Raw genomic sequence first — 25,681 nt, 5'->3', positions numbered from 1 at the left:
GTTATGCTAAACTTAACACCTCCGAAAACATTCCAGACTAGACACATGGCTTCTGCTGACAGAAATTTTGCCTTTAGGTAAGAAACTTGTGTTACCAGTGCTAGTGCATTTAGTACAGCCAAAATGAACCAGATCTACAGTTTATACCATTTAAAATAATGCAGTTCATTTAGACAGAGGCAGGCTGGCAAGTGCTTACAGAAGCACCTCAACACAGGAGAGCTCAAGGAACACTTGCCCCAGCAAGGGGCTAAAATGGCTATTCAGTTATGTAAATACTGCCAGAATAAAGCATTAAATCTGTGGTTTTATCCTAGGATCAGGCAGCTTATTTTCAGGTTTTTACACAATATAAACAACTAAAGATCACATAAACAGTAGGAGACATTAGGATGTTACACTCAGAAACCTCAGAGCAGTAACAAGTTGATAAAACTTGCTTTAAAAAAAAGTAAATGTGTGAGTGGTTCAAGTTTGTAAGCCAGCATTCTTGTTTCACAGGCTAGTTTTAGATGTGAGGTATTCCCAAAGCAAGCAGCTGAGGTCGACATGGAAAAGTTTCTGTAAACAAATTAAAGGATATTACTGAAAAAATTACACCAAGGAAAGAAATAATGCACACAAAACAGATGACAATTGTTCACTTAAAAAAAGAAAGTCCTCTCTGTTGATGCATCTTCCCCCTGCCATAAGTCAGAAAGAGGCTACACTGGAGAGGCAAATACAAAATTAATTTGGAACAGAAATACCTCAGGTTATGCTGTACAACTGGGACTTTCATTGTGTACATTTTCTCTTTTACATCTTTCATTTGACTCTTGAAAGTCAAGTGCAAATATTCATAGAAAACAGTAACAGACACAGCTGCAGAGTTCGTGGAAGGAAAATATGCTTGGAAGAGTATCCAATAGGACAACCTTCTCTGCCTAATGCCATAATGAAAAGACTTACAAACTTTCTAATTCTATTTAACTTTATGAAGATGTAACGCTACAGGAAAGCTCAAGGCATTTATACAACATAACAAAACAGTATACACAACATCCCTGCCCACCTCTGTACACAGATACAGATTTCCAATATAGCTGCTTCCCAGTGTGAAACATTCTTCAAATTCAGTGAGTGTAAAACAACCAGCCAACTTCATACTACTCATTTCAACAATAATTTCAGCAAATGTCCCAGCTTTGGGAAAAAAAAAAAACAAATGGGTATCTGCAGCTATGGAACCAAGTAAGTTTCATCTGTTTGCAACAGAAAAAATAATTTACAGACAGCTTCAGCATGACATAGTACACACTGGATAGTCAATCCTTTTTAAATGAGGAACTGTTACACAATGTTTTACAGACATTTTAGCTGTAAGAGCATATTCGATTAAAAAAAAACCAACAGTTGTGATGTCACCAAACATTGTAAGTGGAAATAAAACACATGACATATTGTATAGAAAGGCTAAACATCTGTAACCACTTAGTTCACAGACAGAGCCGTGCTACAGGGTGGATGTGGTTAATTACCGTTTGATATACTAGCCTTCAGCACGGAGGAGATGGTGATGAAGGATAAGACTTGCAGTCTGACCTGTGCCATTGTCCAAGTATAACTGACATTCTAGCTGGGTTTCAAGGGATCTTTCCTGCCTTATCCCAAAGCCACAGATACTAAATATCTCACCACAGATGGCTTGCATAAAAGACAAATAGTTACACTGAACAGGAAAATGCCTAAAATAGGAAAAATGGAGAACAAGCAGCTCCCAAAAAACAGCCGCTGTCCAAGATCTTAAGTAGAAATAAAACCCTTTTAGCAGGGTAAAGAAACAAACCATTCCAGCCTCTATTTGTCTGGTCATTCAGAACACAGTTAGGTTGGTGAACAACGATTTTTTAATCATCTTTTTGTTGTTGTTCATCTCAGTGCCCTGATTTCCGAGTCTAAGATTCTGTCTCTTAAAAGGGGAATGACTAAAGAAGTGCTCCAAGAACCATTTCTGAAATGATGCAACACACTGAGGAGACCCAGGACATTTGTCAGGGAGCTGTGAAATCTGAGGGGCAGCTGACACGAGCACACATCGCCCCCTTGTGCTTTTGCTCTGGAACACTTATTTTCTGTTCATTTTGTAGGTAAGCTTTCTTTCGGGACACTTGCAGCAGTGCAAAAATCACAGTCCCACAAACATAACCCCAAAAGAGTCCCTGAGGGAGCCGGGCTCATCGCCGTCTGAACGCGCGTGATATCCTCCAAGCATTGGGCTCCTCGTAGCGATTGTACAGGGGCTCCAGCCGCTGTTGCTTTTTCTGTTTGCTCAGCTTGGTTGGATCAGAAACCTTAAAGAAAGCTGGTGCAAATTCCACCAGCCAGCGAGGATCAATAGTCGTCACTTCACGCATATATTCCTTAGTGGTCAGCACCAGTTCATGATACACCACCCTGTGAAAAGGGACAGCAACTCTGGAACTGAGTTTTTCCAACAGGAATAGACAAGGCAAGTGCTGGAGTACCTAGGCTGGCCCCTTTATCTCTGTTTCACTCTCCTGCAGCATAAGGCTCCTTATAAGCTCCAAAAGAACCACCCAGAAGAGCTATCTTCTTGTTCCTCTCCTACTTCACAACTACTCTTCAGCACAGAACTACTTCATTCCATTTAAAACATTTCTCTCTCCCCCCACTTCCCCCCTTCTCCCTCCGCTGCCTCAACACTCAAGTGTTTTAAACTCACTTTCACAATACAGAAACACAGAACTGCAGGCTTCAGGCCTGGACTTAGCTCAAAAAGTAAACCTCATCTCTGCCACAGGCATTAATTTTAGCAGCAGCAAAAGCCAAAAGCAGACTTGAAACTTTTCTCACTCTTCTGACTGCTGAGAAAGCAGCCTATACTTTGATCTGTGCTCCACAAATAGTGCACACCACAACCTTTTCAGTTAGAAAGTCTGAACTGCAATAGAAAATGATGTAACAGTGCCTCCTTACCACTCTGGCTGCCTGTTGAAGAGAGCACTGGACGGGTGGATATAGACTACTTGTTGATCAATGAGCGTCCGATAACCTTCCTGGGGATCCTTCTTTGCCGCATTTCGGAAGAAGCCACTGCAGATGGCCTTCTGGACTCGAACTGTTGCCTTCCCACAGGATACCACATCCAGCTTGTGCCTGACAAGAGTGAGAGAGAAAAAAATTACCAGATTTGGGTGCAGCTACCAACATCAGATTAGCAAATTTTGTTTATCTATTAAATGTAAGAACAATAAGAAAACAAAGTTGCTACTCATCCTTCTTGACATGCTCACCTGTCCATAATGCCCAACATCTGCTTGCGGATGTCCTGTGCCCTGCGTAAGGATCTGGCCTGGATAAAGTTTTCATAGCACCAAGGATTTGAAAACTTATTATTCTTCCAGGAATTGTACACAGCCAGCAGAGTGAGGTGGTCACCTTCTGTCTGATGGAACTTGGCTTTCTTTTGATCAGCAAGTGCTTGTTTATCCTAACACATAAAACATGTATCAATCAGGTATCTACATCACAGAGACAATCCTTGTGCATCATGAAGGACAGGGGCTCCTTGTCACTCATACCATGACTTTTTAAGTCTACCAAGAAACAGATGATATAAGACTGAGAAGACACAATTTTGCATGGTGAGAGACTAAGAACCAAGTGATGAAAATCTAAAGGTCACTGGGACTGTTCTCCCTAAGCCAAAACTATGCCCGTATGAAAGCAAAGCCTAGAACTGTTCTTGCCAAGGAAAGACCTCACGTAGACTTCTCCTAAACACTCTTGCATGGGTGTCAAGGACCTGACCAGAAAAGATGAAGAACTTCCCCCCCACACCCTCCTTGATGCTTTTTATTCAATTTCAGTCCCTATTTTTGAAAGGGGACTTCAAGGTAAATGGCTCACCTATACTGTAGGAAGTATATGCACGCACTGAACTAGTTAGTTTTTTTATTCCTATAGAAGCAACCTCAATTACTCATCAACAAAAGTGCTGAAGCAGTAGCTTTGACCCTGCTGACCTACCCACCTCTCACCACTTCTCCAATCTGCAGATAAATCATCATTAATCAAACACTGTAACTACATAGACCAAAACTGAAGTTAACAGACTGAACTGCAGCAGGCCATCATAATGAAGAAATAATGGATGAAACACAAGTGTGCTGTGGAAGAATCCTACCACAGCACAGTCTGATGCTTGCTGACTGAAAAGAAATCAGCAAGGACAGGATTGCCACGATGAAATACATTCTCTGTATCTACAAATGACAAAGGTACTCTGAGCTCCAGAGATGGAACTGACTTGGTTTATGGTTGTATGTGTTTACTGCAAAATACAGAAGAGAATGTGAGTTCTAACTTTCATCTTCCCATCTGCAAACAAACTACCAACATCCACAGCTACAGGGTGTTTAACCAAAAGGTGCATTAGAAATGTAATGTATGAGCAAACAGTCTAACCAAGCTACAGGTTTATTTTGGCAAATATGCTCACTAACACTTGAGGCAGGCACACAAAACCACCCAAGCTGGAACACTGCTGCTCCTTGGCTGCATTCCTTACCTTTGGCCTGTAGAAGACGTTCTGCACAGACAGCATGGAGACTATGGTCAACATTTCCTCACTGCACCCCAGATGTACAGACATGATCAACATCTTACACAACATAGGCTCCAAGGGGAATTCTGCCATCTGCAAGAAACCTGTTTCAGGGTACCCTCCAACATCTTGGAAAAATCTCGAGTTCTCTCAGTGCAAAAGAGAGCAATGCCCTTTCTTCCATGCTTCCTTTCCAAAGCAGTGTGCTTTGCCCAGAATAACTTTACTCAACACAAAGCAAATTATTTGTCTATACTCACTATTGCAAGAATATCCCAATACTCACAGGAAATTTTTAGACATTAACAAAAGTAACCTTATTAATAAGGAGAAATAATAGCTGCTCCTTAAAAAGCAGAAGGTACTTAACTATGGTAAGTGAAAAGCTACCAATAAAACATGACAATAAAAGGAAAAGGAAACCAACAGTGCTAGGCAAATCCTTATACAACTACTCTCCTGTCACCCCCTAAATATCTACAACCCAGCCAGTGCTAAGCAGTATTCTGTTTTGCCTACCCTGCGCCCAAGTCGAGTGAGCAGTCCCTCGTCATCCAGAGCTCCCAGGGTGTACAGCTGCTCCATGGCAGTTATGAGAGTTTCCATTGGGGGAGCATCCATAAAGTCAAAGGAGAGCAAATCATTGATGCCCATAGCCTGAACAGAGGGAGTGGGGAAAACCCAAGTTAAAACACCGAGAAGGAAGACACCAAACTCCTGCCAGAGATACATACCCATCAAACAACGAGGCACTACAGAACTTTAAGCAGCCCTAGCCGTGCGTCCTTATCCTGACTGTAACCACAGCCATGAACACTTGGCTGTATTTCTACGTATGGCTTTCACCCACCATTCAGTCTTCCAGTCTGTTGCTCTGGCACATCTCTCTCGAGGAAGATGATTCCATCAAGGGGACATACAGGCTAAATGCTGATTTTGAGGACTTCCTGCCTTGTAGACCAGTGTGGCTTGACAGCTCCAATGGACACTAGATGTGTCTCCACCCTTCCCCTTGTTCCCAGAAAGGGGGAAAGGCAGTAGCTTCCCCAGCTGCTATGTACTGGGTTAGATCCAGTCTGCAGACTCCCAGAGGGATGGTACACGCTTTGAAGATGTATGTTTGGAGATCAAAAACCACTCTAAAACAGTGTGTCTTATCTGTTAACAACACAAATATACCTTACATAGGAAACGTGTACTGCCCGTAAGATTCCTCTTTCTCAAGCCTCCTGCAACTAACAGTTCTGTGCAGCTCAGACTTGTGGTTTTGGGGGATATTCGACATTAGAACCCTCAACAGAAAAACACCGGAGCAAGTTCAGTGCCCGAGAACTGCATCTGATGCAGTCTCCCTTCCAAAACACCTTTGTTCACTAGAAGGGTGTGAAATTGCAGAAGTACTTCATGAGGCTCGTAAAGGCAGAGACTCATTTACTGAAATGCTTATGATTATGTTGGCTTGCCACAAACTGGTGAAATACCTACCTTCAGGGAAAGTACTGTACTGGCCAAATTTGTTCTCTGGATTTCAGGCACATTGGTGGTTAGCATTTCATCTCGATAAGCACGCTCTGTATATAATCTATAGCATTTTCCTGGTCCTGTTCTCCCAGCCCTTCCTGCTCGCTGCTTTGCTTGAGCCTAAAGGTAAGAAGGCATCTCAGTGAACAGGTGCAAACAGGCACAGGTGAACACAAGCAAAATAAAATGATTAATTGTTCACAATTTTATTTGTATTAATAGAAAGAGATTTCCAATACAACTCAGGAAAGTACGTGTTCCTTAGGCACAGCCTCAAGGAGTCTCAGGATGTTATCGAAAGTGTGGTTTTATCACTGCCTCACTTTGCTTCCATGGGCTTGGAGGCCACGTCATCAAGATACACATTACCGGCAGGGGGGAAAAAAAAAAAAGTCAAACACAGAATGCCTACCTGTGAAATCGGCGTAACAACCAGCTGGTCAATTCCAGTCTTGGAGTTATAAACTTTCTGCTTCACAAAGCCAGGATCCACTACATAATATATTCCATCAATAGTCAAAGATGTCTCAGCAATGTTAGTGGCGATGACAACCTGCCAACAACAGCTTGACTCAGTACCAGTTCTGTGTCTGGTTGCTAAGGCAACCATGCTGCTCAACTTAAACAGTCCATTCTACATGATACGAGCAGTAAAGAAATGCAACACTCATTCACTATTGAAAGGAAAAATGTGTTCACAGACAAACAGAAAGCAGCTTTATCTACAGTTAAAGATCGACAGCATTTAAGTATATACATTTGTTTTAGATTTGGCAATATGAGAAAAGAGCATGATAAAATCCATAATTAAAAGCAAGTGAAAAATCATTGTAAGTTTGCAAGTAGACTGCACGGACTTCAAGGAGAATTTTTGCCTATTACTCAAACACAGTCCATATTTAGAGAAGAATCTTCCACAGAATATATCTCTGGATATTCACTAGCTGTTTGGTAGGAAACTTACATCCATCCAATAGGAACTGCATTTAGATTTCACTAAAGATAATATCCTTTAAAGGCAGCATTAAAAAACACACAAAGAACATTCCATGCAGAGGTTTGCTACACCAGGTGTTTTTATATACATTTTCAAAGGCTTAGATAACATGTATAGCCATGTACACAACCAAAAACATGCTCTAAGCTGCATGTAAGCCACCTTTTCTTCATAACTACATAATTTTGTCTGAAGTTGTAACTAATGGAATCAGAAGTGCTGAAAAAAACCCAAAAGAATGAAAAGAAGTATGATTAGCAGTGTAATACACCCACTACTAAAACGCATCGGTAGAAGATGAAGCCACACAACTAAAATTACCTTTCTGCTTCCTGGTGGGGCTGGGTCAAAGATCCTGGTTTGCATTTCACTGGGTAAAGCTGAATATACCGGTAGGATAATTAACTCTGGAACATCAGGTCCTAGAGATTTCATCCTCTCATAGAGGATTTCACAGGCAGTGTCAATCTCTTCCTGACCAGTTAGAAATACCAAAATGTCACCTACACAGGAAGCAAATTCAAACATTCACAGAATGAATACTGTTCAGTACAACTCCACATTTCCATCCCTCACCTTTTCCATTTAAAGCAGAGAATCCCCAATTTTTGCTAGTCCCTGGGCAACAGCTCTTAGCCAGAAGCTACATACTTCAGTCTTTCATCCAACTTTTCCATCATTTTATTTACGAACCATAGAGAATAGCACTGAGAGCATTTTGCTCATAACCCTAGACAATTCCCCACTCACCTGGTGGCTCTGTTAAGTGGATCTGCATTACTGTAATCAGACTGGCATCCAAATAATCTGTCTCTGGCTCTTTTGTGTACAGAATTTCTACTGGATATGTTCTGCCAGGAATTGTGAAGATCGGCGCTTCATAGAAATACTGAGAAAATTTCACAGCATCCAGTGTTGCTGACGTCACTATCAACTTCATATCCTGCCGTTTCTGCACTGTCTACAGCAGAAGAAAAAGTTCTCAAGTCATTTATTGCCTTTGGGACTATTAACATATAACACTTAAGTCAGAGAAACATGGCCAGTACTATCATGTGTTTTAACGTCTGAGCAGAAAGGCAGCTCATTCCAGTATGCAGAATTTTAAAAAAGTTGACTGCCAAGGTCACATTTCAAACCTTTCCTAGCAGCACCTATCACAGAAAGCCTATGTCAGAGAAGAAAGAGCAAAGCAAGGACACTCCTCTGCTCATCCATCATTATGAGCATTCTGGACTGCCAATTCCCATTGTTTCTGCTGAATTTTGCCTGCTTTGTCTTCACACAGAGGCTCATCCTATGAAAATTTGGATTACAAATCCTATTGCTTCAGAAGAGACTGAGACAGCACATGAATGAACTTGATTTGTGTGACCCTGCCTTTCCCTATGTTCTCCTACCCACACGTAGCACACAGAGGACACTGAAGCAATAAAAATTAAATGCTCCGTTACCTTCTTCAGGAGTCCAAAGAGCACATCTGTATGTATGGTCCTCTCATGGGCTTCATCCAGCATAATAATGGCATACTGGGTCAGATCAGGATCGATCAGGCACTCCCTCAGTAACATACCATCTGTCATGTACTTGATAACAGTCTCAGGGCTCGTGCAGTCTTCAAATCGAATAGTGTAGCCAACCTAGAGAGAAGAGTTGCGCAGAAACTGAAGATACAGAATAAACTTATTAGCACCATTAATTCCCATTTGATTATTCTGCAAGCTCATTTTCCAGCCTGTAAGGGAACAGACACATGCCCACACAAGCAAACTAGCTCCAGTACTGATTTTTCCGCATACTTATTCTGGCATGTTCTTCAACGTGGAAATTCACCTCTTGTCCCAAGCAGCAACCAAATTCCTCTGACACCCTCTTTGCAACAGACATTGCGGCCACTCTGCGGGGCTGAGTACACCCAATCTTTCCTCTTGATGTATACCCCGCCTCAGCCAGGTATTGGGTGATCTGTGTTGTTTTCCCAGATCCTGTCTCTCCGATAACAATCAGAATCTGGTTGTCATGCACAGCCTAGAAAAGATTGTAATAGATACAACTGTCAAAATTTATAAACACAAAACAAACAAAATCAACACAGTGACTAGACTGAGCACCTAGTGCTCTTGCTCCAGCTGACCCAGACCAAAAATCATACAAGTGTTCCTACTGATCAAGCCAGGAAACCACTTAACCATTTAGCTGACTCATCCCTTGCCGACGATCCTAGTTTCAATTCTGACTTATGTCAGTAAATATCTGGAGTTTTATTAAAATACACATATACCTAATTCTTTAAAACAATTACGCCAAGCTACAGTTCTGCACCTAAAATTATCTAATTGGCTATTCACCTGTCAACAAACTAAACCAAGAATATTTATTTTAAAATATTGCTTGTTCAAACAAGAATGCCATTTCAGGACCCTTACTTGTATCAGCTGCTCCTTCAGTCTGAAGATTGGGAGACTCTCTCTTTGCTCAATGATGGAAAGCTGGGTCTTCTTACCATAAGAAGCTTTGTTGCCACCAAATGCATGTTTCTTCCACTCTGGGATATCATTGGGCATCATCCCAATACCTCGCATGTTTGCAGCTATTTGTCTTCCATCCACTAGAAAAGAAACAGTTTCACCAATACATCTAGGTTCACACAGCACAGACCCTGATGATCCTGCTCCTATTGTTTCATCATCTATGCCTTCTATACTTGTGTGTTTAAGTGTTTTTTAAGTTCCTACATGCATACCCCCATTATTACATTAATTTCCACATAAAAAACTGCTTCACCACCCAGCACACCTTTTAGTAACACATCCTTGACAGACAGCAGGATATATCTGTACATTTCCCTTGAGACTCCTATTTCCACTTCTGTAGAAAAAACATTTCTTCTTTGCCTCCCTTTTCAAGTGAGGCAGACAAACACAGTATCAACACATTTCTCCTGGGTTGCTCAATTACCACAAAAAAGGCACAGTTCACACTTGGATGTGTCCAGACATACCATCAGGGAGGGGATCCACCCAGTGTGTGTTGAGTCCCATGGGGATAGAATCCATCTCCGCTTCTCTCTGGGCTTGTTTAAGTTCTCGTCTCTCTTTAGCTAAAGCACTCTGCATCATTGCAGCCTGGGACAAGGACCCGTCTGGATTCTGAAAAGCAAGAAAAAGTTAAGACTTCAAGCACTCCCAACCCTTCAACTTCGATTAGGTCTCTGTCATCACTGTCCTTTAGAAGCACCTTCTGAAGATGCTTTAAAAGATGTTAACCTTTTATCTATTTGACTTCCAGGATATTTCCATTAGCCCAGCCTCATGAACTTCCATGGTCATGACTAATATGGAGCACCCCTACACTGTCCTGTCAGGAGGATTATGGGCACAACCAACAAAAATTAAGTACTTCTCTACTACCTTCTACTTTCAAAAGGTAAGAAAAAGTAGAACAGAGGAAGTGTGTTCTAACACAGTTATGTGAAGTGGTTGCTGCTGCAGGCTAATGTGCATTTCGGTTCTATTATTCCACTTCACTGTCACCAGTTAAGTCAGAACCCAGCTTTATAAGTAAAGAAAGGATCTTCAGTTCAGTGGTAATGTTTTTCAGGGCTCTCAGTAACGTCCAGGTCGAAAAATGGCTGCTAAATTCCCAAATATTTATTTAATTAAATCAAGTGGATTAGGTTTAGTCCTGGAAATCTCTTACCTTTACTATTTTGATGGGACTCATATCCATGCTCTGTTTAGTATGACCTCGAAGGAACGGTGGCTCTTCTTCAACTAACTCAATCTCAAGGTCCTCATCTAAAATCCGCAAGTGACAATTTTTATAGAAAAGTTAAACGTCATCTTTCAGGTACATAAAAGTACCTCTTCAAACAGTGCTTCCTGTGTATTCTTGATTGTTACGTGCTTAGATAGTTTTAAAAGTCAAAACCCCACAAGCAAAAAGAACGCACAGACAGGGCACATTCGAACATCACTAATTATAAGGCTAGAGCAACCCTAGTTCCAAATGTTTAAGATGACAGCAACTCAGGAGATACTTCACATCCACTTATATCATCACCTCTTTCTGAATCAAAACACATCTAGAAACACAAGGAATTTACAACACCAAGAAGATTACTCGGAAATACCACCTTCTTCATCATCAACTTTAGGAAGAATCCCAGTCTCCTCATCAAAATCAGGAAACTCTTCCTTGGAAAGCACATTAGCTGCAATCATCTGGGAAAAGAATGAATACAACATGAATTTGTCCCCATGAACTAACACAACCCACGCCCACGAGGTCTCAGTTCTAATGCTATTGCCAGACTTGTAAAACAGGAGCAAAGGAATGTTGTGATTTCAGAACAAAGGAAAGGTCCTGCACTGTGGCACATCTCTTCCAGTCTCTAAGTCATCCAGTCTCTGAGCAAACAGTCCTTTTGTTATTCTAAATACTGTCAGTGGAACAAGTACCACCTAAGTGTCACTGGATAAAGATGTGATCCTCCAGGTCCGAGTGATCTCTGGGGGCTACCTGGTCCAACCTTGTGGGAGACATCAGCCTGTCAGCCCTGCACAGCCCTGAAGAAGCGGCAAGGCTTTGATGAGAAACAGGCCTTGGGAGAAAGATAAGAAACTGCCGAGTTGTGCCAAGGTGGCAGGGAAAAACAATGGACAGCTGCAACACTGAGCTGTGGGAAAGTGCTGAACTGTGAGAAGTTACCGCTGCGTGAACAGCGCGTGACAAGAAGTTGAGTCTGCACAGCGCGTGTTAGAGTGGTCTGATGGTGGTCGGAGAAAAGGTTGATAGCTGTCTAATTGCTGATTTACTAATTATGAAGTAAAAGCTTTGGCGAGAGCATAAGTATGTACTATTGGAAAAATAAATGGCTTTGCTGGATGTAATTCTCATAGAGTTGTGCAAGTCCGATATCCTCCCGCAACACAACCTCCTGCTCAAAAGCAGGGCTAACTTCACAGATAGAACTAAGGTTGAAGGCCCAAATCACAGGAAGGCAGCAATTTAGAGGTAAGGAATAAGCTACACAAACAGACAATCAAGGAGCCGTATTCTAGTTCAGAAAACTCCCTAGCAGTTTTACTGACTGACACTCTTACTTCCCTGAGTAGAAAATGCACCTGTTTTATTTCCCATTTCTCCGGGTCTGAAATTCGGGTGAGGCGTTTCCGTTCAAGGCTATCATCCTCCACCTCCGGGGCGTTCACCAGGGACAGGTGACTGGGTCTGTCCGGGTTTCTCATAGAGGTTTCTTCATTGGTTTCTCCAACCAGGTTTCTCCTCCGGTTTGGGTTCAAGTCTTCCCCAGTGTCTTGATCAACATCCTACATTAGATTGATTAATCAATCAGCTCTACCTATATTGCACATCTCCTTATCTATTAACACTGGTACTTATTCTAACACAAGAGAAAAAGCAGAGCACGTTTCTCAGAGAAACTACTACCAACAACAGCACACACACATAAAATGCTATTTTGCATACTTTTTTTTTTCCCCCCAGCTGGTATTGTGAGGTAAGTTACCCCAAGGCCTGAAACACTCTGCCTTGGCAATAGCAATGATTTCATTTAAAATGAAAAGCTTCTCTCGTACTGAAAAAGGAAGACAAACATAGCAGCAGCTTGAGGTTTGCCTTGCCACTCAGCTAACATGTCAAGTCAAAAAATTGTTAAGAACAATGCATCAAAACAAAGAACCTCGATTACTGTGTTCAGTTTTGGGCCCCTCACTACAAGAAGGACATTGAATTACTCGAGCGTGTCCAGAGAAGGGCAACGAAGCTGGTGAAGGGTCTGGAGCACGTGTCGTACGGGGAGCGGCTGAGGGAACTGGGAATGTTTAGTCTGGAGAAGAGGAGGCTGAGGGGCACCTCATCGCCCTCTACAACTACCTGAAAGGAGGTTGCAGAGAGCTGGGGATGAGTCTCTTTAACCAAGTAACAAGCGATAGGACAAGAGGGAATGGCCTCAAGTTGCGCCAGGGAAGGTTTAGACTAGATGTCAGGAAGTATTTCTTTACAGAATGGGTTATTAGGCAGTGGAATGGATTGCCCAGGGAGGTGGTAGAGTCCCCATCCCTGGAGGTGTTTAAGGGTAGGGTCAACATAGCGCTGAGAGATATGGTGTAGATGGGAACTGGCAGTGTTAGGTTAATGGTTGGACTAGATGATCTTCAAGGTCCTTTCCAACCTAGTTGATTCTGTGAACCTACAGAAAATGAGCAAAAAGTAATAGGCCACTTAAATACAGAACAGCAACTCAATTTTTTTAGACTCCCACTTCAAGGGTTACGTATTAGTTTTCATCAAAAAGAGCAAAAAATAGCAAAAAGAGGCATAATCTTCAAAAATTTTAGCACCACAAACTTTACTTATAAGCACTATAAAATGTGTTCCATACCTTCATGCTCAGGCTGGTTTTGGATCCAGTAAAGGATAACACTTTGACTTTTACTCTTTGTCCTTTGCTCACAACATCGGCGACATTGGCAACCCGTCCTTCTCTTCGAAGCTCTGAGATGTGGACCAAGCCCTCCCAACGCTTCCTGTCAGCGAAACAGAAGGGCGTGAAATGTTGTATGTTATTGCTTCGACAGTCTTTCAGATCAGTCAGAGTCTCGATTAAAATATTTTGTTGTCAACTGGTTGGTTGTGTACGTTCATAAACTGTTCTTTATAAGAACAACATTCTCTGCTATCCAATTTATTTTTCTGAAACAGACTTCCAGTTTGGCATCAAAACCCAGCATACCTTATTGTAGCCCCTCAACCTCTTTAAGATGCTAGCAGAAAAGAGAACTCAGATGGAATAGTACCAGATTTGTTGTGAACGTCAGAAGGTACCTTAGTCCTTCCAGCTGCACAAAGCATCCAAACTGCATTATACTTGTGACCTTGCCATTGTAAATGTCTCCAATGGAAGGCTCCTCAGGCGGTGGGCGGTCAATGTGCTTGTCTCTCCACCTCTCGTTGCTCTTCTCCACGTACTTCTCTCGATCCTTACGGTCCCTACTGGGACTCTGACTTCTGCTCCTTGACCGGTATCTGGATTTTCCCCTGTTCCTATCCCAAGTCCTAGAGCGAGACCTAGAGCGAGATCTGCGCCTTCGCTTCCTGTCCCTGCTACGACTCCGGCTCTTCCTCTTTTTCTTTGCCCTAACAAACATTACATATTTGCAGTGAAATTCCACGTAAGAAGAGAACAAGCAAGCAATACCACTGCCAATACCCATCCCACAAAGACACACCCGAAACCCACCGGTGGTCGCTGCTCCTCTGCCTGCCCTGTCTGTCTGCACTAGGCATCAGAGCTTCGAGTTCCTTCAGGGCATCAGCTGCAACTTTCACATCATCTTCATCCAGCATGTTCTGCAAGAACAGAGAACCATCCTCTAAGAGGGCTGATAAAAAGTCTGTCACAGAGAATTAATCTACAGAAAGGATAATCACATACATATCTATTTAGAAGGAATATAAGATTAAAAAAAGATCAGATAAAATACATGATGTAGGGGGGAAAAAAGTAATAAAGCTGTCCCCCTATTCTGCCACAACACTGAGCCAATTCTGCTTTTATACAAAAGACAGCTTCATCTCAACACCTCAAATTATTACAGAAATACAAAATGCAAGTCCCTCGTAGCAAATGAATGTCCAAAATTCTTATCTAGTTTGTAATCCCTTGTTACTTTTTTAGACATTATGTAAAAAAGGACAGGCTACAAATTTCATGTCACAAGAGCCTCATCTTCCAGGTATTCTGCAAAACAGTAACAGCTAGTCTTAACAACTGTATGCAATAATACCAGCCTTCTACCTTTTCTGTATTTCATTTCTCATCGTTCGCTTCTATCCATGTGTTAGCAGGAGAGATGTTAACGTGAAAGAACTTAAAACTAAGGGAAACGGGGAAAAAAATAAATTATGTTTTCACATACAAAAGAAATCTGAAATTAGGACCTTACCCTGATGTTGGGATTGTCTGGCCTGCAAAGGGCTGGAAACAATTCCTTCAACTTTTCCTTCTCTGATTTGGGTTTGACAACTGTCTCTGATTTTGAGATTCAAAACAAAACAGACAAACAAAAAAATGCCAAAACTCAGAAGAGCTAGAACAATTCGCTCTTGATTTTTCTGTAACTGAATATAAAGTTTAACTTTCACCTGAATACAAATGTTGATATTTTACAGAGACTTAACTCAAAGATCACAATGTTACCTTCCTACAAATAAAATTCTGATTATTAGTGAATCTGTAAAATACATAAATACTCTAAATAGTGTACTCAGCACGTTTTTGGCACTTAAACGGCTTTGTCAATCTACCACTAACAACAGAGAGACTCCCACCGCAACAGTACGTTGCAAAGTCTCGCCTTACAAGACTAGAACAATAACTATATCAATCTTACCAAAGATAGCCAAAAGCTACAAAAGACAAAAGGTTTTGTTTTTCTTTTTACACTGAACTGACAGACGGACAAGATTGTGTGTACCTTTGCTCGTAGATGGTTTCGGTGGAGGCCGCATTGTCTGTATGAGCCGTAACAAATTACTAATAAGGGAATCCTGAAAAATTTAATAAAATACTTTAAGAAATAACTGCAACACTTTTGTATTAGAAGGCACAATTGAGGGTTTATTAGCAGGACAAAAAAACCTCAATTCTGAAGATGCTGGTTATTTTCAGAAAGTATCACTGGTCTTCATGTACATCCTAAGATGACATAATAAATTGAATCTGAAAATCATTATGATAATCCCATGTAAGTGACTTTTCTATTTGTCATTTTTTAAAGACCTGTTTAATCTACCCAGTTATTTCTGAGGAACTCATGAACCCAGCATCTAAGTACCACAGAAAACCCTACAACAACATTTGCCTTTGTGAAAATTTGTTCCTTCCATATTTTATACCCTCAACGAGACAATAAGCAGCTCGAGTCCTCAGAAAGATGCTTTGCAAAGACTACAAAAGTTTTAAAAAAGGAAGGAGGGAGGAGGAAGCTTGGCTTAATGATACAGGAATACTTAGAAGCTAATTAGTGCATATTTTTCTAACTGAAGAAAACCAATGACTCCTCACACCTATTTCTTTAAAACAAAAAGCTCTATAAAATATACCAGGACAAGAACGACACAGAAATAACGCTCAGATCTCGCTTACAGTGAACTCGGCACCATTCTTTAGAAGAACTGCTTTAAATGTGTCAAATGTAGTATTTTTCTCAGCAAGACTTATCACAAACTCGGCTGTAAAGAAGAAGCAGAAAATAAATTAGAACAGACGATGAAAAGGCAGCACGAGCACTTCCTATCTGGGTACCGGCTGCTCCCCCGGCAGCGCCGTCACCCGCCCGGTCCATCTGCCCGCAGCGGCTTCCACGCTCCTTCGCGGGAGCCCAGACCGAGGCGTTCGCTCGCGACAAGTTTTTTGAGGAACAATCAGGGTTTTTTTCTGAATTCGAAAAGGCCCTTCGCAAAGCGCGTCCTGGCCGACAGCAACGGCTGCAACAGCCCCTCCCGCCGCGGGCCGGTGCCGCGCTCACCCAGGTCCTTGTCGTTGATGCCCAGGTGATTGTCCAGCTCGGTGCAGACCTTGGAGACGAGCGACAGGTACTCGAGCTTCGCCAGCTCCTCCGCCGCCACCAGCTCCGCCATGATCCCGCCCGGCCGCGCGCCCCGACGCCACTTCCGCATCCGGGGCGGGCGCGAGGGACGCGGGTTCCGGCACCACCCGCGGCGGGGCCCCGAGGGGCGGGGGGAGGCGGGGCCCGGGCCGGGCCCGCTCGGGGTCCTTCGCCGATGGGTCGCGCCCGGCCGCCCTCAGCAGGGAAAGCGGCGGGGCGGGCCGGGCCGCAGAGCTCCCCCGCGCTGCCCCGGCGGCAGGGGCAGAGCGGGCCGCCGCTCCCCGCCTCAGCCCCGGCGGCCGTCCATCTCCGCCGGTCTCGGCCAGGCCGTGAAGGCTCTCCGCTCCCGCTGACGGAGAAGCTGCCGCCTCCCGGGGACTGCGCAGCGGCTACAAGGGCGAAGAGCCGCCCCGCAAAGAGCTCGGTCCCTGGCGGCAGGAGCCCTTCATTGGTGGACAGGGAAGAGCTGTAGAGAAGCACCAGAGCAGGGGAGGGAGGTGCAGAGCAGAATCAACGACAGGGCAAAACAAAAAGGACTTAAGAGAGGTGATGAGCCGTGAGGGTTTCGGAATGGGACATGGAGCTTCTTCATCCCTGCTGGAGGGAGGAAGGCGACTCGTTCCCGTTTCAGTGTGATCTCAAGGGATGGCACGAGAGGGGAGCACCCCTCTGCAACAGCTCTAAGAGGTGGTGGTTTAAGAAGCGTATTTCAAAGACAGGATCAGAGACTTTCTTCCATAATCTTCAACTACTCCGACAGTTTGGTTCTATCCTTCAGTGGGACAGATGCAGGAAAATGCCCAACTGCTGAGTAACTCCCAGGCTCCTATTTTACCATCTAGAATGCATCGGGCAGCATCTAAACCAGAACCTCAGGAATAACGTTTAACCCCTCCATCGTTTGGGGGATACAACTGTGAGAGAAGGCTTGCAGGGCTGTTCCTTCTGTAAAGTCTGTTGGGTAGTTCTACAGCTTTAGGCAAAAAAAAAAAAAAAAAAACCAAAACCCTAACACACCACAGCCCCAAAACCAGCTGTTTCCTGACATTTGTGCAAACTAAGCTTTTCTAGTCAGAGGTGAACTCTCTCATGCTTCTTCAAGTTGAAAGCATTAAATGCCAAAACATAGAAGAAAATACAACAAACAGCATGTGCTGACCACCAAACACCACTGGCGGGAAAGCAGCAATCTTTTGGTTCGTGATACAAAATGCATTTTCTTCCTGTGGAAACGGCCGCTGTTAAGGAACAGCTATGCATGAGCTTGTTTTAAAAACACATATATACAGAAACGCCTATGTTCACCTGCTATACTGGACAGCTTAAAACAGCAGTCACCCAAGAGTCACTCTCATTTTGATATGACATGTAGTAGTTTTTCTTAAGACTCAGAGACATCAGTCCTGCTTCTTGCTCTTGTGCAGGTAAGTATCATTAGATTCTGGTGATGCAGATGCAATCCAGCCAAAAAGTCTCATCGTAGTCCTCCTTTTTGAAGTTATGAAACACTTAAATTGAGGACAGAAGTGCAAAATTATGCAAGGAGAAAACAACTAGAGTTAGTCTGACTAGTAGGGTGCTGCCTCCAAAGTAGCAGTGAAACACAGCGTGGCTCACTCCGATGAGCCGCGCAGAGACACCCCATGCCCTGGTCACTGCCGAGGCGTCAGCCACGATAAGGCACTGAAAAACGAAAGCTGCAATCTGAGGGCAGCAGAGTCCATGTTCATAAGGCCAAGTGTGTTACTATCTTTGCATGAGAGATGGAAGTCTTACCCAGAAAACACCGAGTCTCCTGTTTTAAGCTCAGATTAAGAAGTCATCCCAGAAGTTTGTCTCCCTGTGACTTGCCTTTGTGGTGGAATATGCTACACCCAAAAGCTCTGCCCACCTGTCCCAGTCATGGCAGGCGGTGGTACGATGGGCGAGGTAGCGTGGCATTCCCCCGGCAGTCCACGTACTGGTAGTCTTCAAAAGCCAGCTGCTCTGAATGACACAGGTACGCGCAGGTCAGGGTACCCCTGCAAGGCAAAACGAGACCAGAACTGCACTTATGATTGTCCCAGATGAGACTTCTTACAATGTAAAGGTCCCATGGTGAGCTCCCACTGCCATCTGGTTTTGTCCCTATTACGTAGCCCCAGAACACCCTCAGCAAAATTTCACGTGTTAGAGAAAGCATCTTTCAGACTGCATTAAAGAAAACTTTTACAAGATCACTACCGTTGCAGCAGGTGCTTTGGCCGTTCTAGAAGCCCATTAAGACCTCCTACCTCAGCATAACACTCCTGTGCCATTTCACCATTTACTTGTTCCCAAAGTGTCACAGTGGATGGCTGTTCAAGGAGTTAGCGAAACAAAAGCATGTGTGTTTGAGTCGCTGTCCTGTGCCACCTCAAGAGCCATTTGCATCAAGTAGTTTTTCCTAACACTATGCAATCCATCGGTGGGTAATATCAGCAGGAGGAGATGTGGTGCAGAAAAGTGTAAAGATGACTGGAATCATCTTCAGCTTCTGGCTAATGGGGAGCTGGCAGGTAGAGAGAGCAAAGGTCCTGTCAGCCCACAGCATCAGCTAAGGAGGACAAGGTTGCCTTAACAGCCAGAGCCGTTCTCCACACTGTCCAAAATTTTTACCGTGCTTTGAGTAGCCTGGGGCTTCTCTGCATACTTTACCTGTTTAAACTTCACATCACTCAGCACTGAGTGCAGTTAAAACCTGCATTAAGACCCATAAAACAAGAAACTTGACAATACAACCCTTCAAATTCCAATGGAAGGCCAAGATTTAAACACCTGTGTTTCAGGAGATTGCCAGTGACGTTTCTTTAGTGACTTGGGAGAATTCCAGCCTGGCGTGCCTCCAAGAGATCCACATACTTTCTCCAATCAAACACTTTTCCTAATACTCACAGTCCTTTTCCAGATGCAGCAGGTGAAGCCCTGGCTTTAGATAAGCACAAGAGACCCTGATGCAAAAGCAGTTCCTCCTTCCTGAAGAAATCACAGACTCACTGACAACAGTCTGCAGATGGTGAACCTAGAGGTCCATCCTGCACAAGCGGGCTCACAACCTGGAGCGTGCAGGGACATCTCTACTGGACACAGGCCACACGAGGAAACAACCTCTGCTGCAGTTTTCTGAAGTGGCTTAAACTCAGCTAATGAAGACCATTCTTCTTTCATGGCCGTGTGAAGGTGTTCTAGTACTGCCATACCTTGTAAGAGCTTCCGTCTCACATACCTGGTTTAGTTCTAACTCAGACCACAACAGTAACAACCTGTCCCAGTAGGAGCTGTATTAAAAACTGCAGTTGTGCTCCTTCCTCCTTGGCAGAGAGGATCAGCCGACCTGTGTTTGCTTTCCCAGCAGGGCCTGTCATACTCTAAAACAGTCAAGCTGAGCATGGTCCTCCGGTCCACCCCCTGAACAGGAGCTGCCTCAGGCAACGGAATCTGCAGAAGAGCCTGCTTTGTCCTCCCTTGCCCTCACAGCTGCTGTCGGCACACCTGGAGGCAGTTACCCACACACCCAGACAGAGCCTGGGCCGAATGAGTCTGCCCCCAACACCACAAGGCAAGAAGGCATAACTGAACCAGTCAGTACTTCTAGCTCTAGACCAAGCTCTTACTTCCCAAGAGCTACAATCAATATTCCAGGAGGAAGTCTGCCAGGCCAGCTTGCCTGAAGCAACAGGGACAGCTTGAGTTGTCAGTAAGCCTGAATCCAAGGGACTTCTCAGGGCAGCAGCAGCAGCTTGGAGAGCTATCTCTTCCTCACACCTCAGCACACCTAGGTGGGTAACAGCACATGCACGCTGTAGGCAGCCCTGGTCTTGAAGAACAGTGACTGCAGACCTTCCTAAAGGGAGCTGAGAAACAATGTAGGTGACACAGATGTTAGTTATAGCTCTGAACCAAGCACCACTTACTGTATATGCAGCAGAACATTGTGAACTTTGACTTTTGTCCAGGTGCAAATGTTACTAGAAGAGAAAAGAGAAAAGTTTACTTCACAGGAGCTGCCTGTACCACGCGTCTCCTGTCCTCAATGATTCCACCACTTCTCTGCTTCTCCAAAAAGGTCTGTCTTTACAATAGTCTGACAACAGCTATGCAGGCAAAGTTCTTCAAGCACAACAGTATCTACCCCAGTAAAACATGTTTTTGCTGTGACTCCAGCTGTGGATCTAGTAAGCACGGGCACCACCCTGTCTGCACAGAAGCTTTGGTTGCTATGAACTTCACATAGTTTGCTGGTCCTTTGCAGAGAAATGCAGTTCGTACAAGGTACCTTTAGCTGCTCACAAATGGAGCATTTAAAGTTGACAACCCAGACATCAAATTGGTATCATCACTTACTCATCAGAAAGTATGGAAAACAACATTGTTGAGCCAACACTTAAGCAGAGAATACCAATAAACTGCAAAGGAAATGAGTTTAAAATGGACGTGCCAGGCTTATATCCAGATCAGCTCCACACGTTAAACTGAAAAGGACACACTCGCTCAGCTTTACTCTACGGGCAGCACCAGCACAAGAAACCTAGTCATGAAAAGCCTATAAGCATTAATGTTACTTACTAACCAAGGGAAGAAATCTTCAAGAATTACTCACTAGGTGTTGTCGTCCACTATCCTACTGGCCACCATATAAAAGATCTACAAATACAAACAGAAGAAAAAGTAGGAAGTACACAAGAACTACAGTTAGTTTGTGTGCAATTCAGAGAGCTGAAATAGGGACAACTGGACTCTCATTAGGTCTCTGAACCTGAATTTCAAGATTTAGCCTAACAATTGTTTTTAACAGTAGGTAAGAAAATAGAATCAGAAATTATATCTAAAAAGGCCTTAAAAAGGTCATCTAGGCCACAAACCTGACCTTTACACCAAGAATGGATCAGCTGCGCTCAAGCTGTTCCCACCAGGGTTCTGCCTAACCTGTTTTTAAGCTTGCCATCATTTTAAGTCAAGAACACAACCCAGCCCACTACCCGAAGAGCAGACAGATGTTCCGTGCTCAGGAAGGTATTAGCTTCACACTCAGCAACACAGAAATTCTTACAACACCCCTTCCCAAAGCGGGATGTGGGATGCTGCACGTGGGAAAGCTTTGAGTAACAGGCAGGCAGATGACAATGGATCAAGCATACAATAAGCAACTCCCTGTCTGGGACGTCCAGATTAGTTTAGGAGAAAATGCAACAAACCGCAGAGCTCACCTGGCCACTCTGCAAAGGGCTCATATTCAGCAGGGTTTTCATGGTGCTCTTCCCTACTACTAGGGACTGGTGCAAAACCTCTATGTCTAGCTGCGCAACAGCGACGGGGTAGAAGTTGTTATTAGTTATGTTCAGCACGTTCTAGAGAGAAACAAAAAAACAACCCCAAAACACAAATCACCTTGCAGCAGGGCCATTCGTTACCATTGCAAAGCTACTTTAAATTATATCCCTGCTACGACCTCACAGCCAACACCGGCTGCATCCTCCCTTTCCAACCCTCAGACATCCATCCTGCCAGGCCACAAAGGCACGTACGCTGCACTGTCTCCCGTGACAGTCAAAGGGAGACAACCGAGCAGCTCAAGGATGCAAGACAAAAAGGATTCCCAGAATTAGTCACAGTGCTTCTTCTATACAGCCCCTTGGGCCACTGTGTGCGACCTGCTCGCTTGCAGCCAGGCCAGCCACGCCTCTGACGCTGTAATATGCTCTGGACATCGATTCCGAGCAGCCAGAGTGGACCGAGATGGTGGAAATGGCGAGACTAACTTCAGACAGCAATCAGGCCTACACGTGGAGTGGCACTGGGGATAGCAGGGAGCCCTTCAGATCCACCGTGAGCTGAGCACTTACCGTCATGTTGAGGTATATACTGGTGGTGGTGGCATTGAAGCCAACAGAGGAGGCGTTCAGTCCTGCAGGCAGCACAGTAATGGAGCGAGGAAATAGGAAGAAAATACTGAGAGATGTTGTCAGCAGGCAGGTTGTCACAGCAAGACATACATAGAGTTTCCTACAAAACAGCACCAGGGCCACAATCATTCTCTTGGTCAGAGGCAAGCACCTGCAGTTCTGCTCCTGCTCAGAGGGAGGAGATAATAAAAGCCTGGGTGCCAGAAACAGATGGGTTTGTGCAGAACCATTTGCCAGCTACCAGGTCACAGCAGAAGCAGGGTAGAGTCCCACACACTGACATGGTGCATTACAGTACAAAATGCTAGAGAACCCCCAACAGCTGCATGCAGACTGTTCAACATCTGCTATTGCTGGAAACACACAGTAAACACCAGGCTTGCTGCAGGACAGAGCACAAAACACCCAGAGGACTGAGACTTTCCTTCATATGCAGAAGAAACATTCAAAAGATGAGAAAAGGGGAAAATTTAACAGGACTTACGTTCGTCTAGGCTTCAGCCTCTGGTCACCATACGGAATCAGAGCCACCAGCTGCTTCTCTTGCTCTGAAAGAGATGGCAGCAGATCAGAGACCACACTAAGCACACAAGTAGATAAAGTGAATTGTATTGCAGGACACTGCACAGCAGCCGGTGTCCATCTGCACTCACTTCACAGGTGATGCTGTCCGAAGGCAAATGTGATGCAACTAAACTTTCAGTTTGAGCATTCCCATCTCTGGGCAGAAACAACAAACTCCCCAGGGGCTCTAGGGTGGGCTCTGAGCAATCACCCAGAAACAGCACTACCAGCCTTCCCACCCCATCCTCCCCCAACAGAGGCAGCCCCCAGAAGCCACCAGCGAGCTGGAGGTACCAAGACAGACGTTCCTAGACGGGATGCAATAAAGACCAACTGGTTCAGCCAAGGTCTTCGGGCAATGAGACACGTATCAAGCTCAGAGGCTCGAGCAGCACTGACACAGCACACAGAAACACCACCCACCCCCAGGGATCCTTCCTGTTCCCTGACAGGTTGGACAGTTGATGTAGCTTCGACGTGCAGTGCCCGCACAGGATGTGGCAGAGTCACTGATACTGGCGTAATCCCTGATTTCATCTTCAGCATCCAGTTGCCTGGGTAAGATCAGTTTGTCTTCGCTCTCCTTTTGGTCAGGTGTTTTCCAGAACAGTGACAGTTTTCCACCCATGGTTCCAAGAAGAATTCTCACTAGGTGTCCAACACAAAAATACATAAGCAAAATTGTTTCTGTGAACAGCCTCCAAGAACAGCACCATTAGCATTTGCAGTAGGTCACAAGCATCCTACCATTTAACAAGTTTCTTAAAGCACGGCTCTGAAGTTGCTTTAAAAGCTGAGTTACTGCAAGTAGCTCATTCTTTTAAACATTCAATCTTCTAGACACCCTGCTTGGAGGAGAAGTGTCTGAGAATACCAGATAGCTTAACAGATTCTTCTTTATCTCATAGTATTTGGTAAGACAGGGGAACGCTGACTCAAAGCTCCTGAAGGTTTTGAGATGACCAACATAGCCCAGAACTGCCAAGTTCCTGACTGGTCATTATCCACCTACACCCAGCAGGGAACTCACCTGAACACCAAGGCCTTGGCATTCTCAGTCAGGCACATTGTTAGTTACAGTAGCCTGACTAAAGTCAAACAGTGCACAGCAGAATCTAAAAACAGGTAAACCAGACTATCTTTAGATTCTATTAAGAGTTAAAAATACAGATGAACTCATTTTCCCAGGCTTCTGACAATCAAAAATTTTTACATCAGCTCCCAGTAATCCTCCTAAAAGCATTAACAATACCAAGCTGAGCAAAAGCAACTATCTTTCATCACAAAGACATCAGGTGAATGCAGTTTCCTACCTGTGCCAGTCGTTCCTCCAGGCAGTCTCGTTTCAGCAGCTCAGATGTCGGTGGGATGTTTTGCTTTGATAAACAGCAGCTGCTACATCTGCCGAGGATCCGGAGGCTCCGCACAAACAACCCTCAGGGCTCTACTGTGAAACACACCGGGGCTCACACCCACCGCGGCAGAGCAAGGGCTCAGGGCGTGGGCCGATTCCAGCAGCAGCTGAGGTTTTTCTTTGAGGCCAAAGGAAGCCCCGGGGTCTCGTGCGAGCGGCAGCGGCGGCGGAGGGGCCGCAGCCGCTGCCCCAACTGCGGATCCCGCAAGACGCTGCTGGGAGGCTCCAGGTAACGGCGTTCCCCGGCCTCCCGCAGCACGCGGGGCGGAACAGAGATGCCTGAAGGGTCCGGGACCTTCTGACCCAAGCAGGGCCTCGCTGCACCGACACCGCACGTCCCCGTCTCCGGTCTCCCGAGGGCCGCAGGCAGCGAAGCTGCAGCTTCACCGGCGCTGCCCGTTACCGTTTCCCGGCCGTTCGGAAGAGCGGCGGCTGCTCCCAGAGCCGGGACAAGCCCCGCGGAACCCGGAGACTCAGGGGCGGGTCCCGGCAGCACCGAGCGCGAGGCGCAGCGGGTGAAGTTCACCCTCCGCGTCCCGCCCCGGCCGCCTCCCGGCTTCGCCGCAACCCCGCCCGCCCGCGGCCCTGCCGGGGAGCGCTCGCAGAGCGGCGGCCGAGCCCGGCGAGACCGCAGCACACACCCCCCCCCCCCGCCCGCCTCCACCGAGCACCGCGGGCCCGGCTCGACCCCGCCGCTCGCAGCACCGAACCCGCACCGCCCCCCCCGGGCACTGCCCGGCCCCTCCGCCCCCCCCCCGCTTACCGGGCTCCCGCCGCGGGCAGCAGCCGAGCCCGAGGCGGAACCGAAAGCGCCGCGGGGCGGCACCGCAGCGGCCGAGGGCAGGCGGAAGTGCAGCGGCCGCCCGGGGAGCGGGGCGGGGCGGGGCGGCCGCGGCCCTCAGGGCGCCGCTGGACGGGAAGGGGCGGCCCGGGCCCCCGGACCCACCTCTGAGGAGCCCGAGGGAGAAAGTTTTATTGGAAGGACGGAGGAAAAGGTTGTTCCGGTGCTGCCGGTCGTCC

General features: G+C 45.4%; 2 protein-coding genes across 7 annotated transcripts; both read right to left on the bottom strand.

The window, feature by feature from the left end:
• Window positions 1–955: 955 nt before the first annotated feature.
• Window positions 956–17,738, bottom strand: DHX8 (DEAH-box helicase 8). Of its 4 annotated transcripts, none has more exons than XM_074891849.1 (23): window positions 16,682–17,738; window positions 16,300–16,385; window positions 15,629–15,701; window positions 15,098–15,183; window positions 14,392–14,501; window positions 13,977–14,288; window positions 13,534–13,678; window positions 12,254–12,457; window positions 11,263–11,350; window positions 10,827–10,924; window positions 10,129–10,276; window positions 9,554–9,735; window positions 8,961–9,155; window positions 8,582–8,767; window positions 7,878–8,088; window positions 7,449–7,630; window positions 6,543–6,683; window positions 6,095–6,250; window positions 5,129–5,266; window positions 4,574–4,702; window positions 3,297–3,493; window positions 2,980–3,159; window positions 956–2,436 (listed from the first exon to the last, which is right to left on the bottom strand). In XM_074891849.1, the coding sequence occupies exons 1-23, from the start codon at window positions 16,830–16,832 to the stop codon at window positions 2,217–2,219; spliced, it is 3,618 nt and encodes a 1,205-aa protein (XP_074747950.1). In that variant the 5' UTR covers window positions 16,833–17,738; the 3' UTR covers window positions 956–2,216. The 4 variants fall into 4 exon arrangements, with proteins under 4 accessions (XP_074747950.1, XP_074747951.1, XP_074747952.1 ...); XM_074891850.1 differs by having other exon boundaries at window positions 16,731–16,813; XM_074891851.1 differs by lacking the exon at window positions 13,977–14,288.
• A 176-nt stretch (window positions 17,739–17,914) lies between these two features.
• TMEM106A (transmembrane protein 106A) lies at window positions 17,915–25,657 on the bottom strand. 3 transcript variants are annotated; one of them, XM_074891856.1, is made up of 9 exons: window positions 25,425–25,657; window positions 24,561–24,694; window positions 23,671–23,895; window positions 23,168–23,231; window positions 22,624–22,783; window positions 21,988–22,128; window positions 21,381–21,424; window positions 20,695–20,748; window positions 17,915–18,783 (listed from the first exon to the last, which is right to left on the bottom strand). In XM_074891856.1, the coding sequence occupies exons 3-9, from the start codon at window positions 23,873–23,875 to the stop codon at window positions 18,663–18,665; spliced, it is 789 nt and encodes a 262-aa protein (XP_074747957.1). In that variant the 5' UTR covers window positions 23,876–23,895; window positions 24,561–24,694; window positions 25,425–25,657; the 3' UTR covers window positions 17,915–18,662. The 3 variants fall into 3 exon arrangements, with proteins under 3 accessions (XP_074747957.1, XP_074747956.1, XP_074747959.1); XM_074891855.1 differs by lacking the exon at window positions 25,425–25,657 and having other exon boundaries at window positions 24,561–25,314; XM_074891858.1 differs by lacking the exons at window positions 17,915–18,783; window positions 25,425–25,657 and adding an exon at window positions 20,354–20,555 and having other exon boundaries at window positions 24,561–25,349.
• Window positions 25,658–25,681: the final 24 nt, after the last annotated feature.

Source organism: Strix uralensis, chromosome 22 (assembly GCF_047716275.1).
Source record: "Strix uralensis isolate ZFMK-TIS-50842 chromosome 22, bStrUra1, whole genome shotgun sequence".
NCBI classification, from domain to species: domain Eukaryota; kingdom Metazoa; phylum Chordata; class Aves; order Strigiformes; family Strigidae; genus Strix; species Strix uralensis.
Note: the sequence above shows the minus strand (reverse complement) of the source record. Positions and strands in the feature narration are given on the sequence as shown.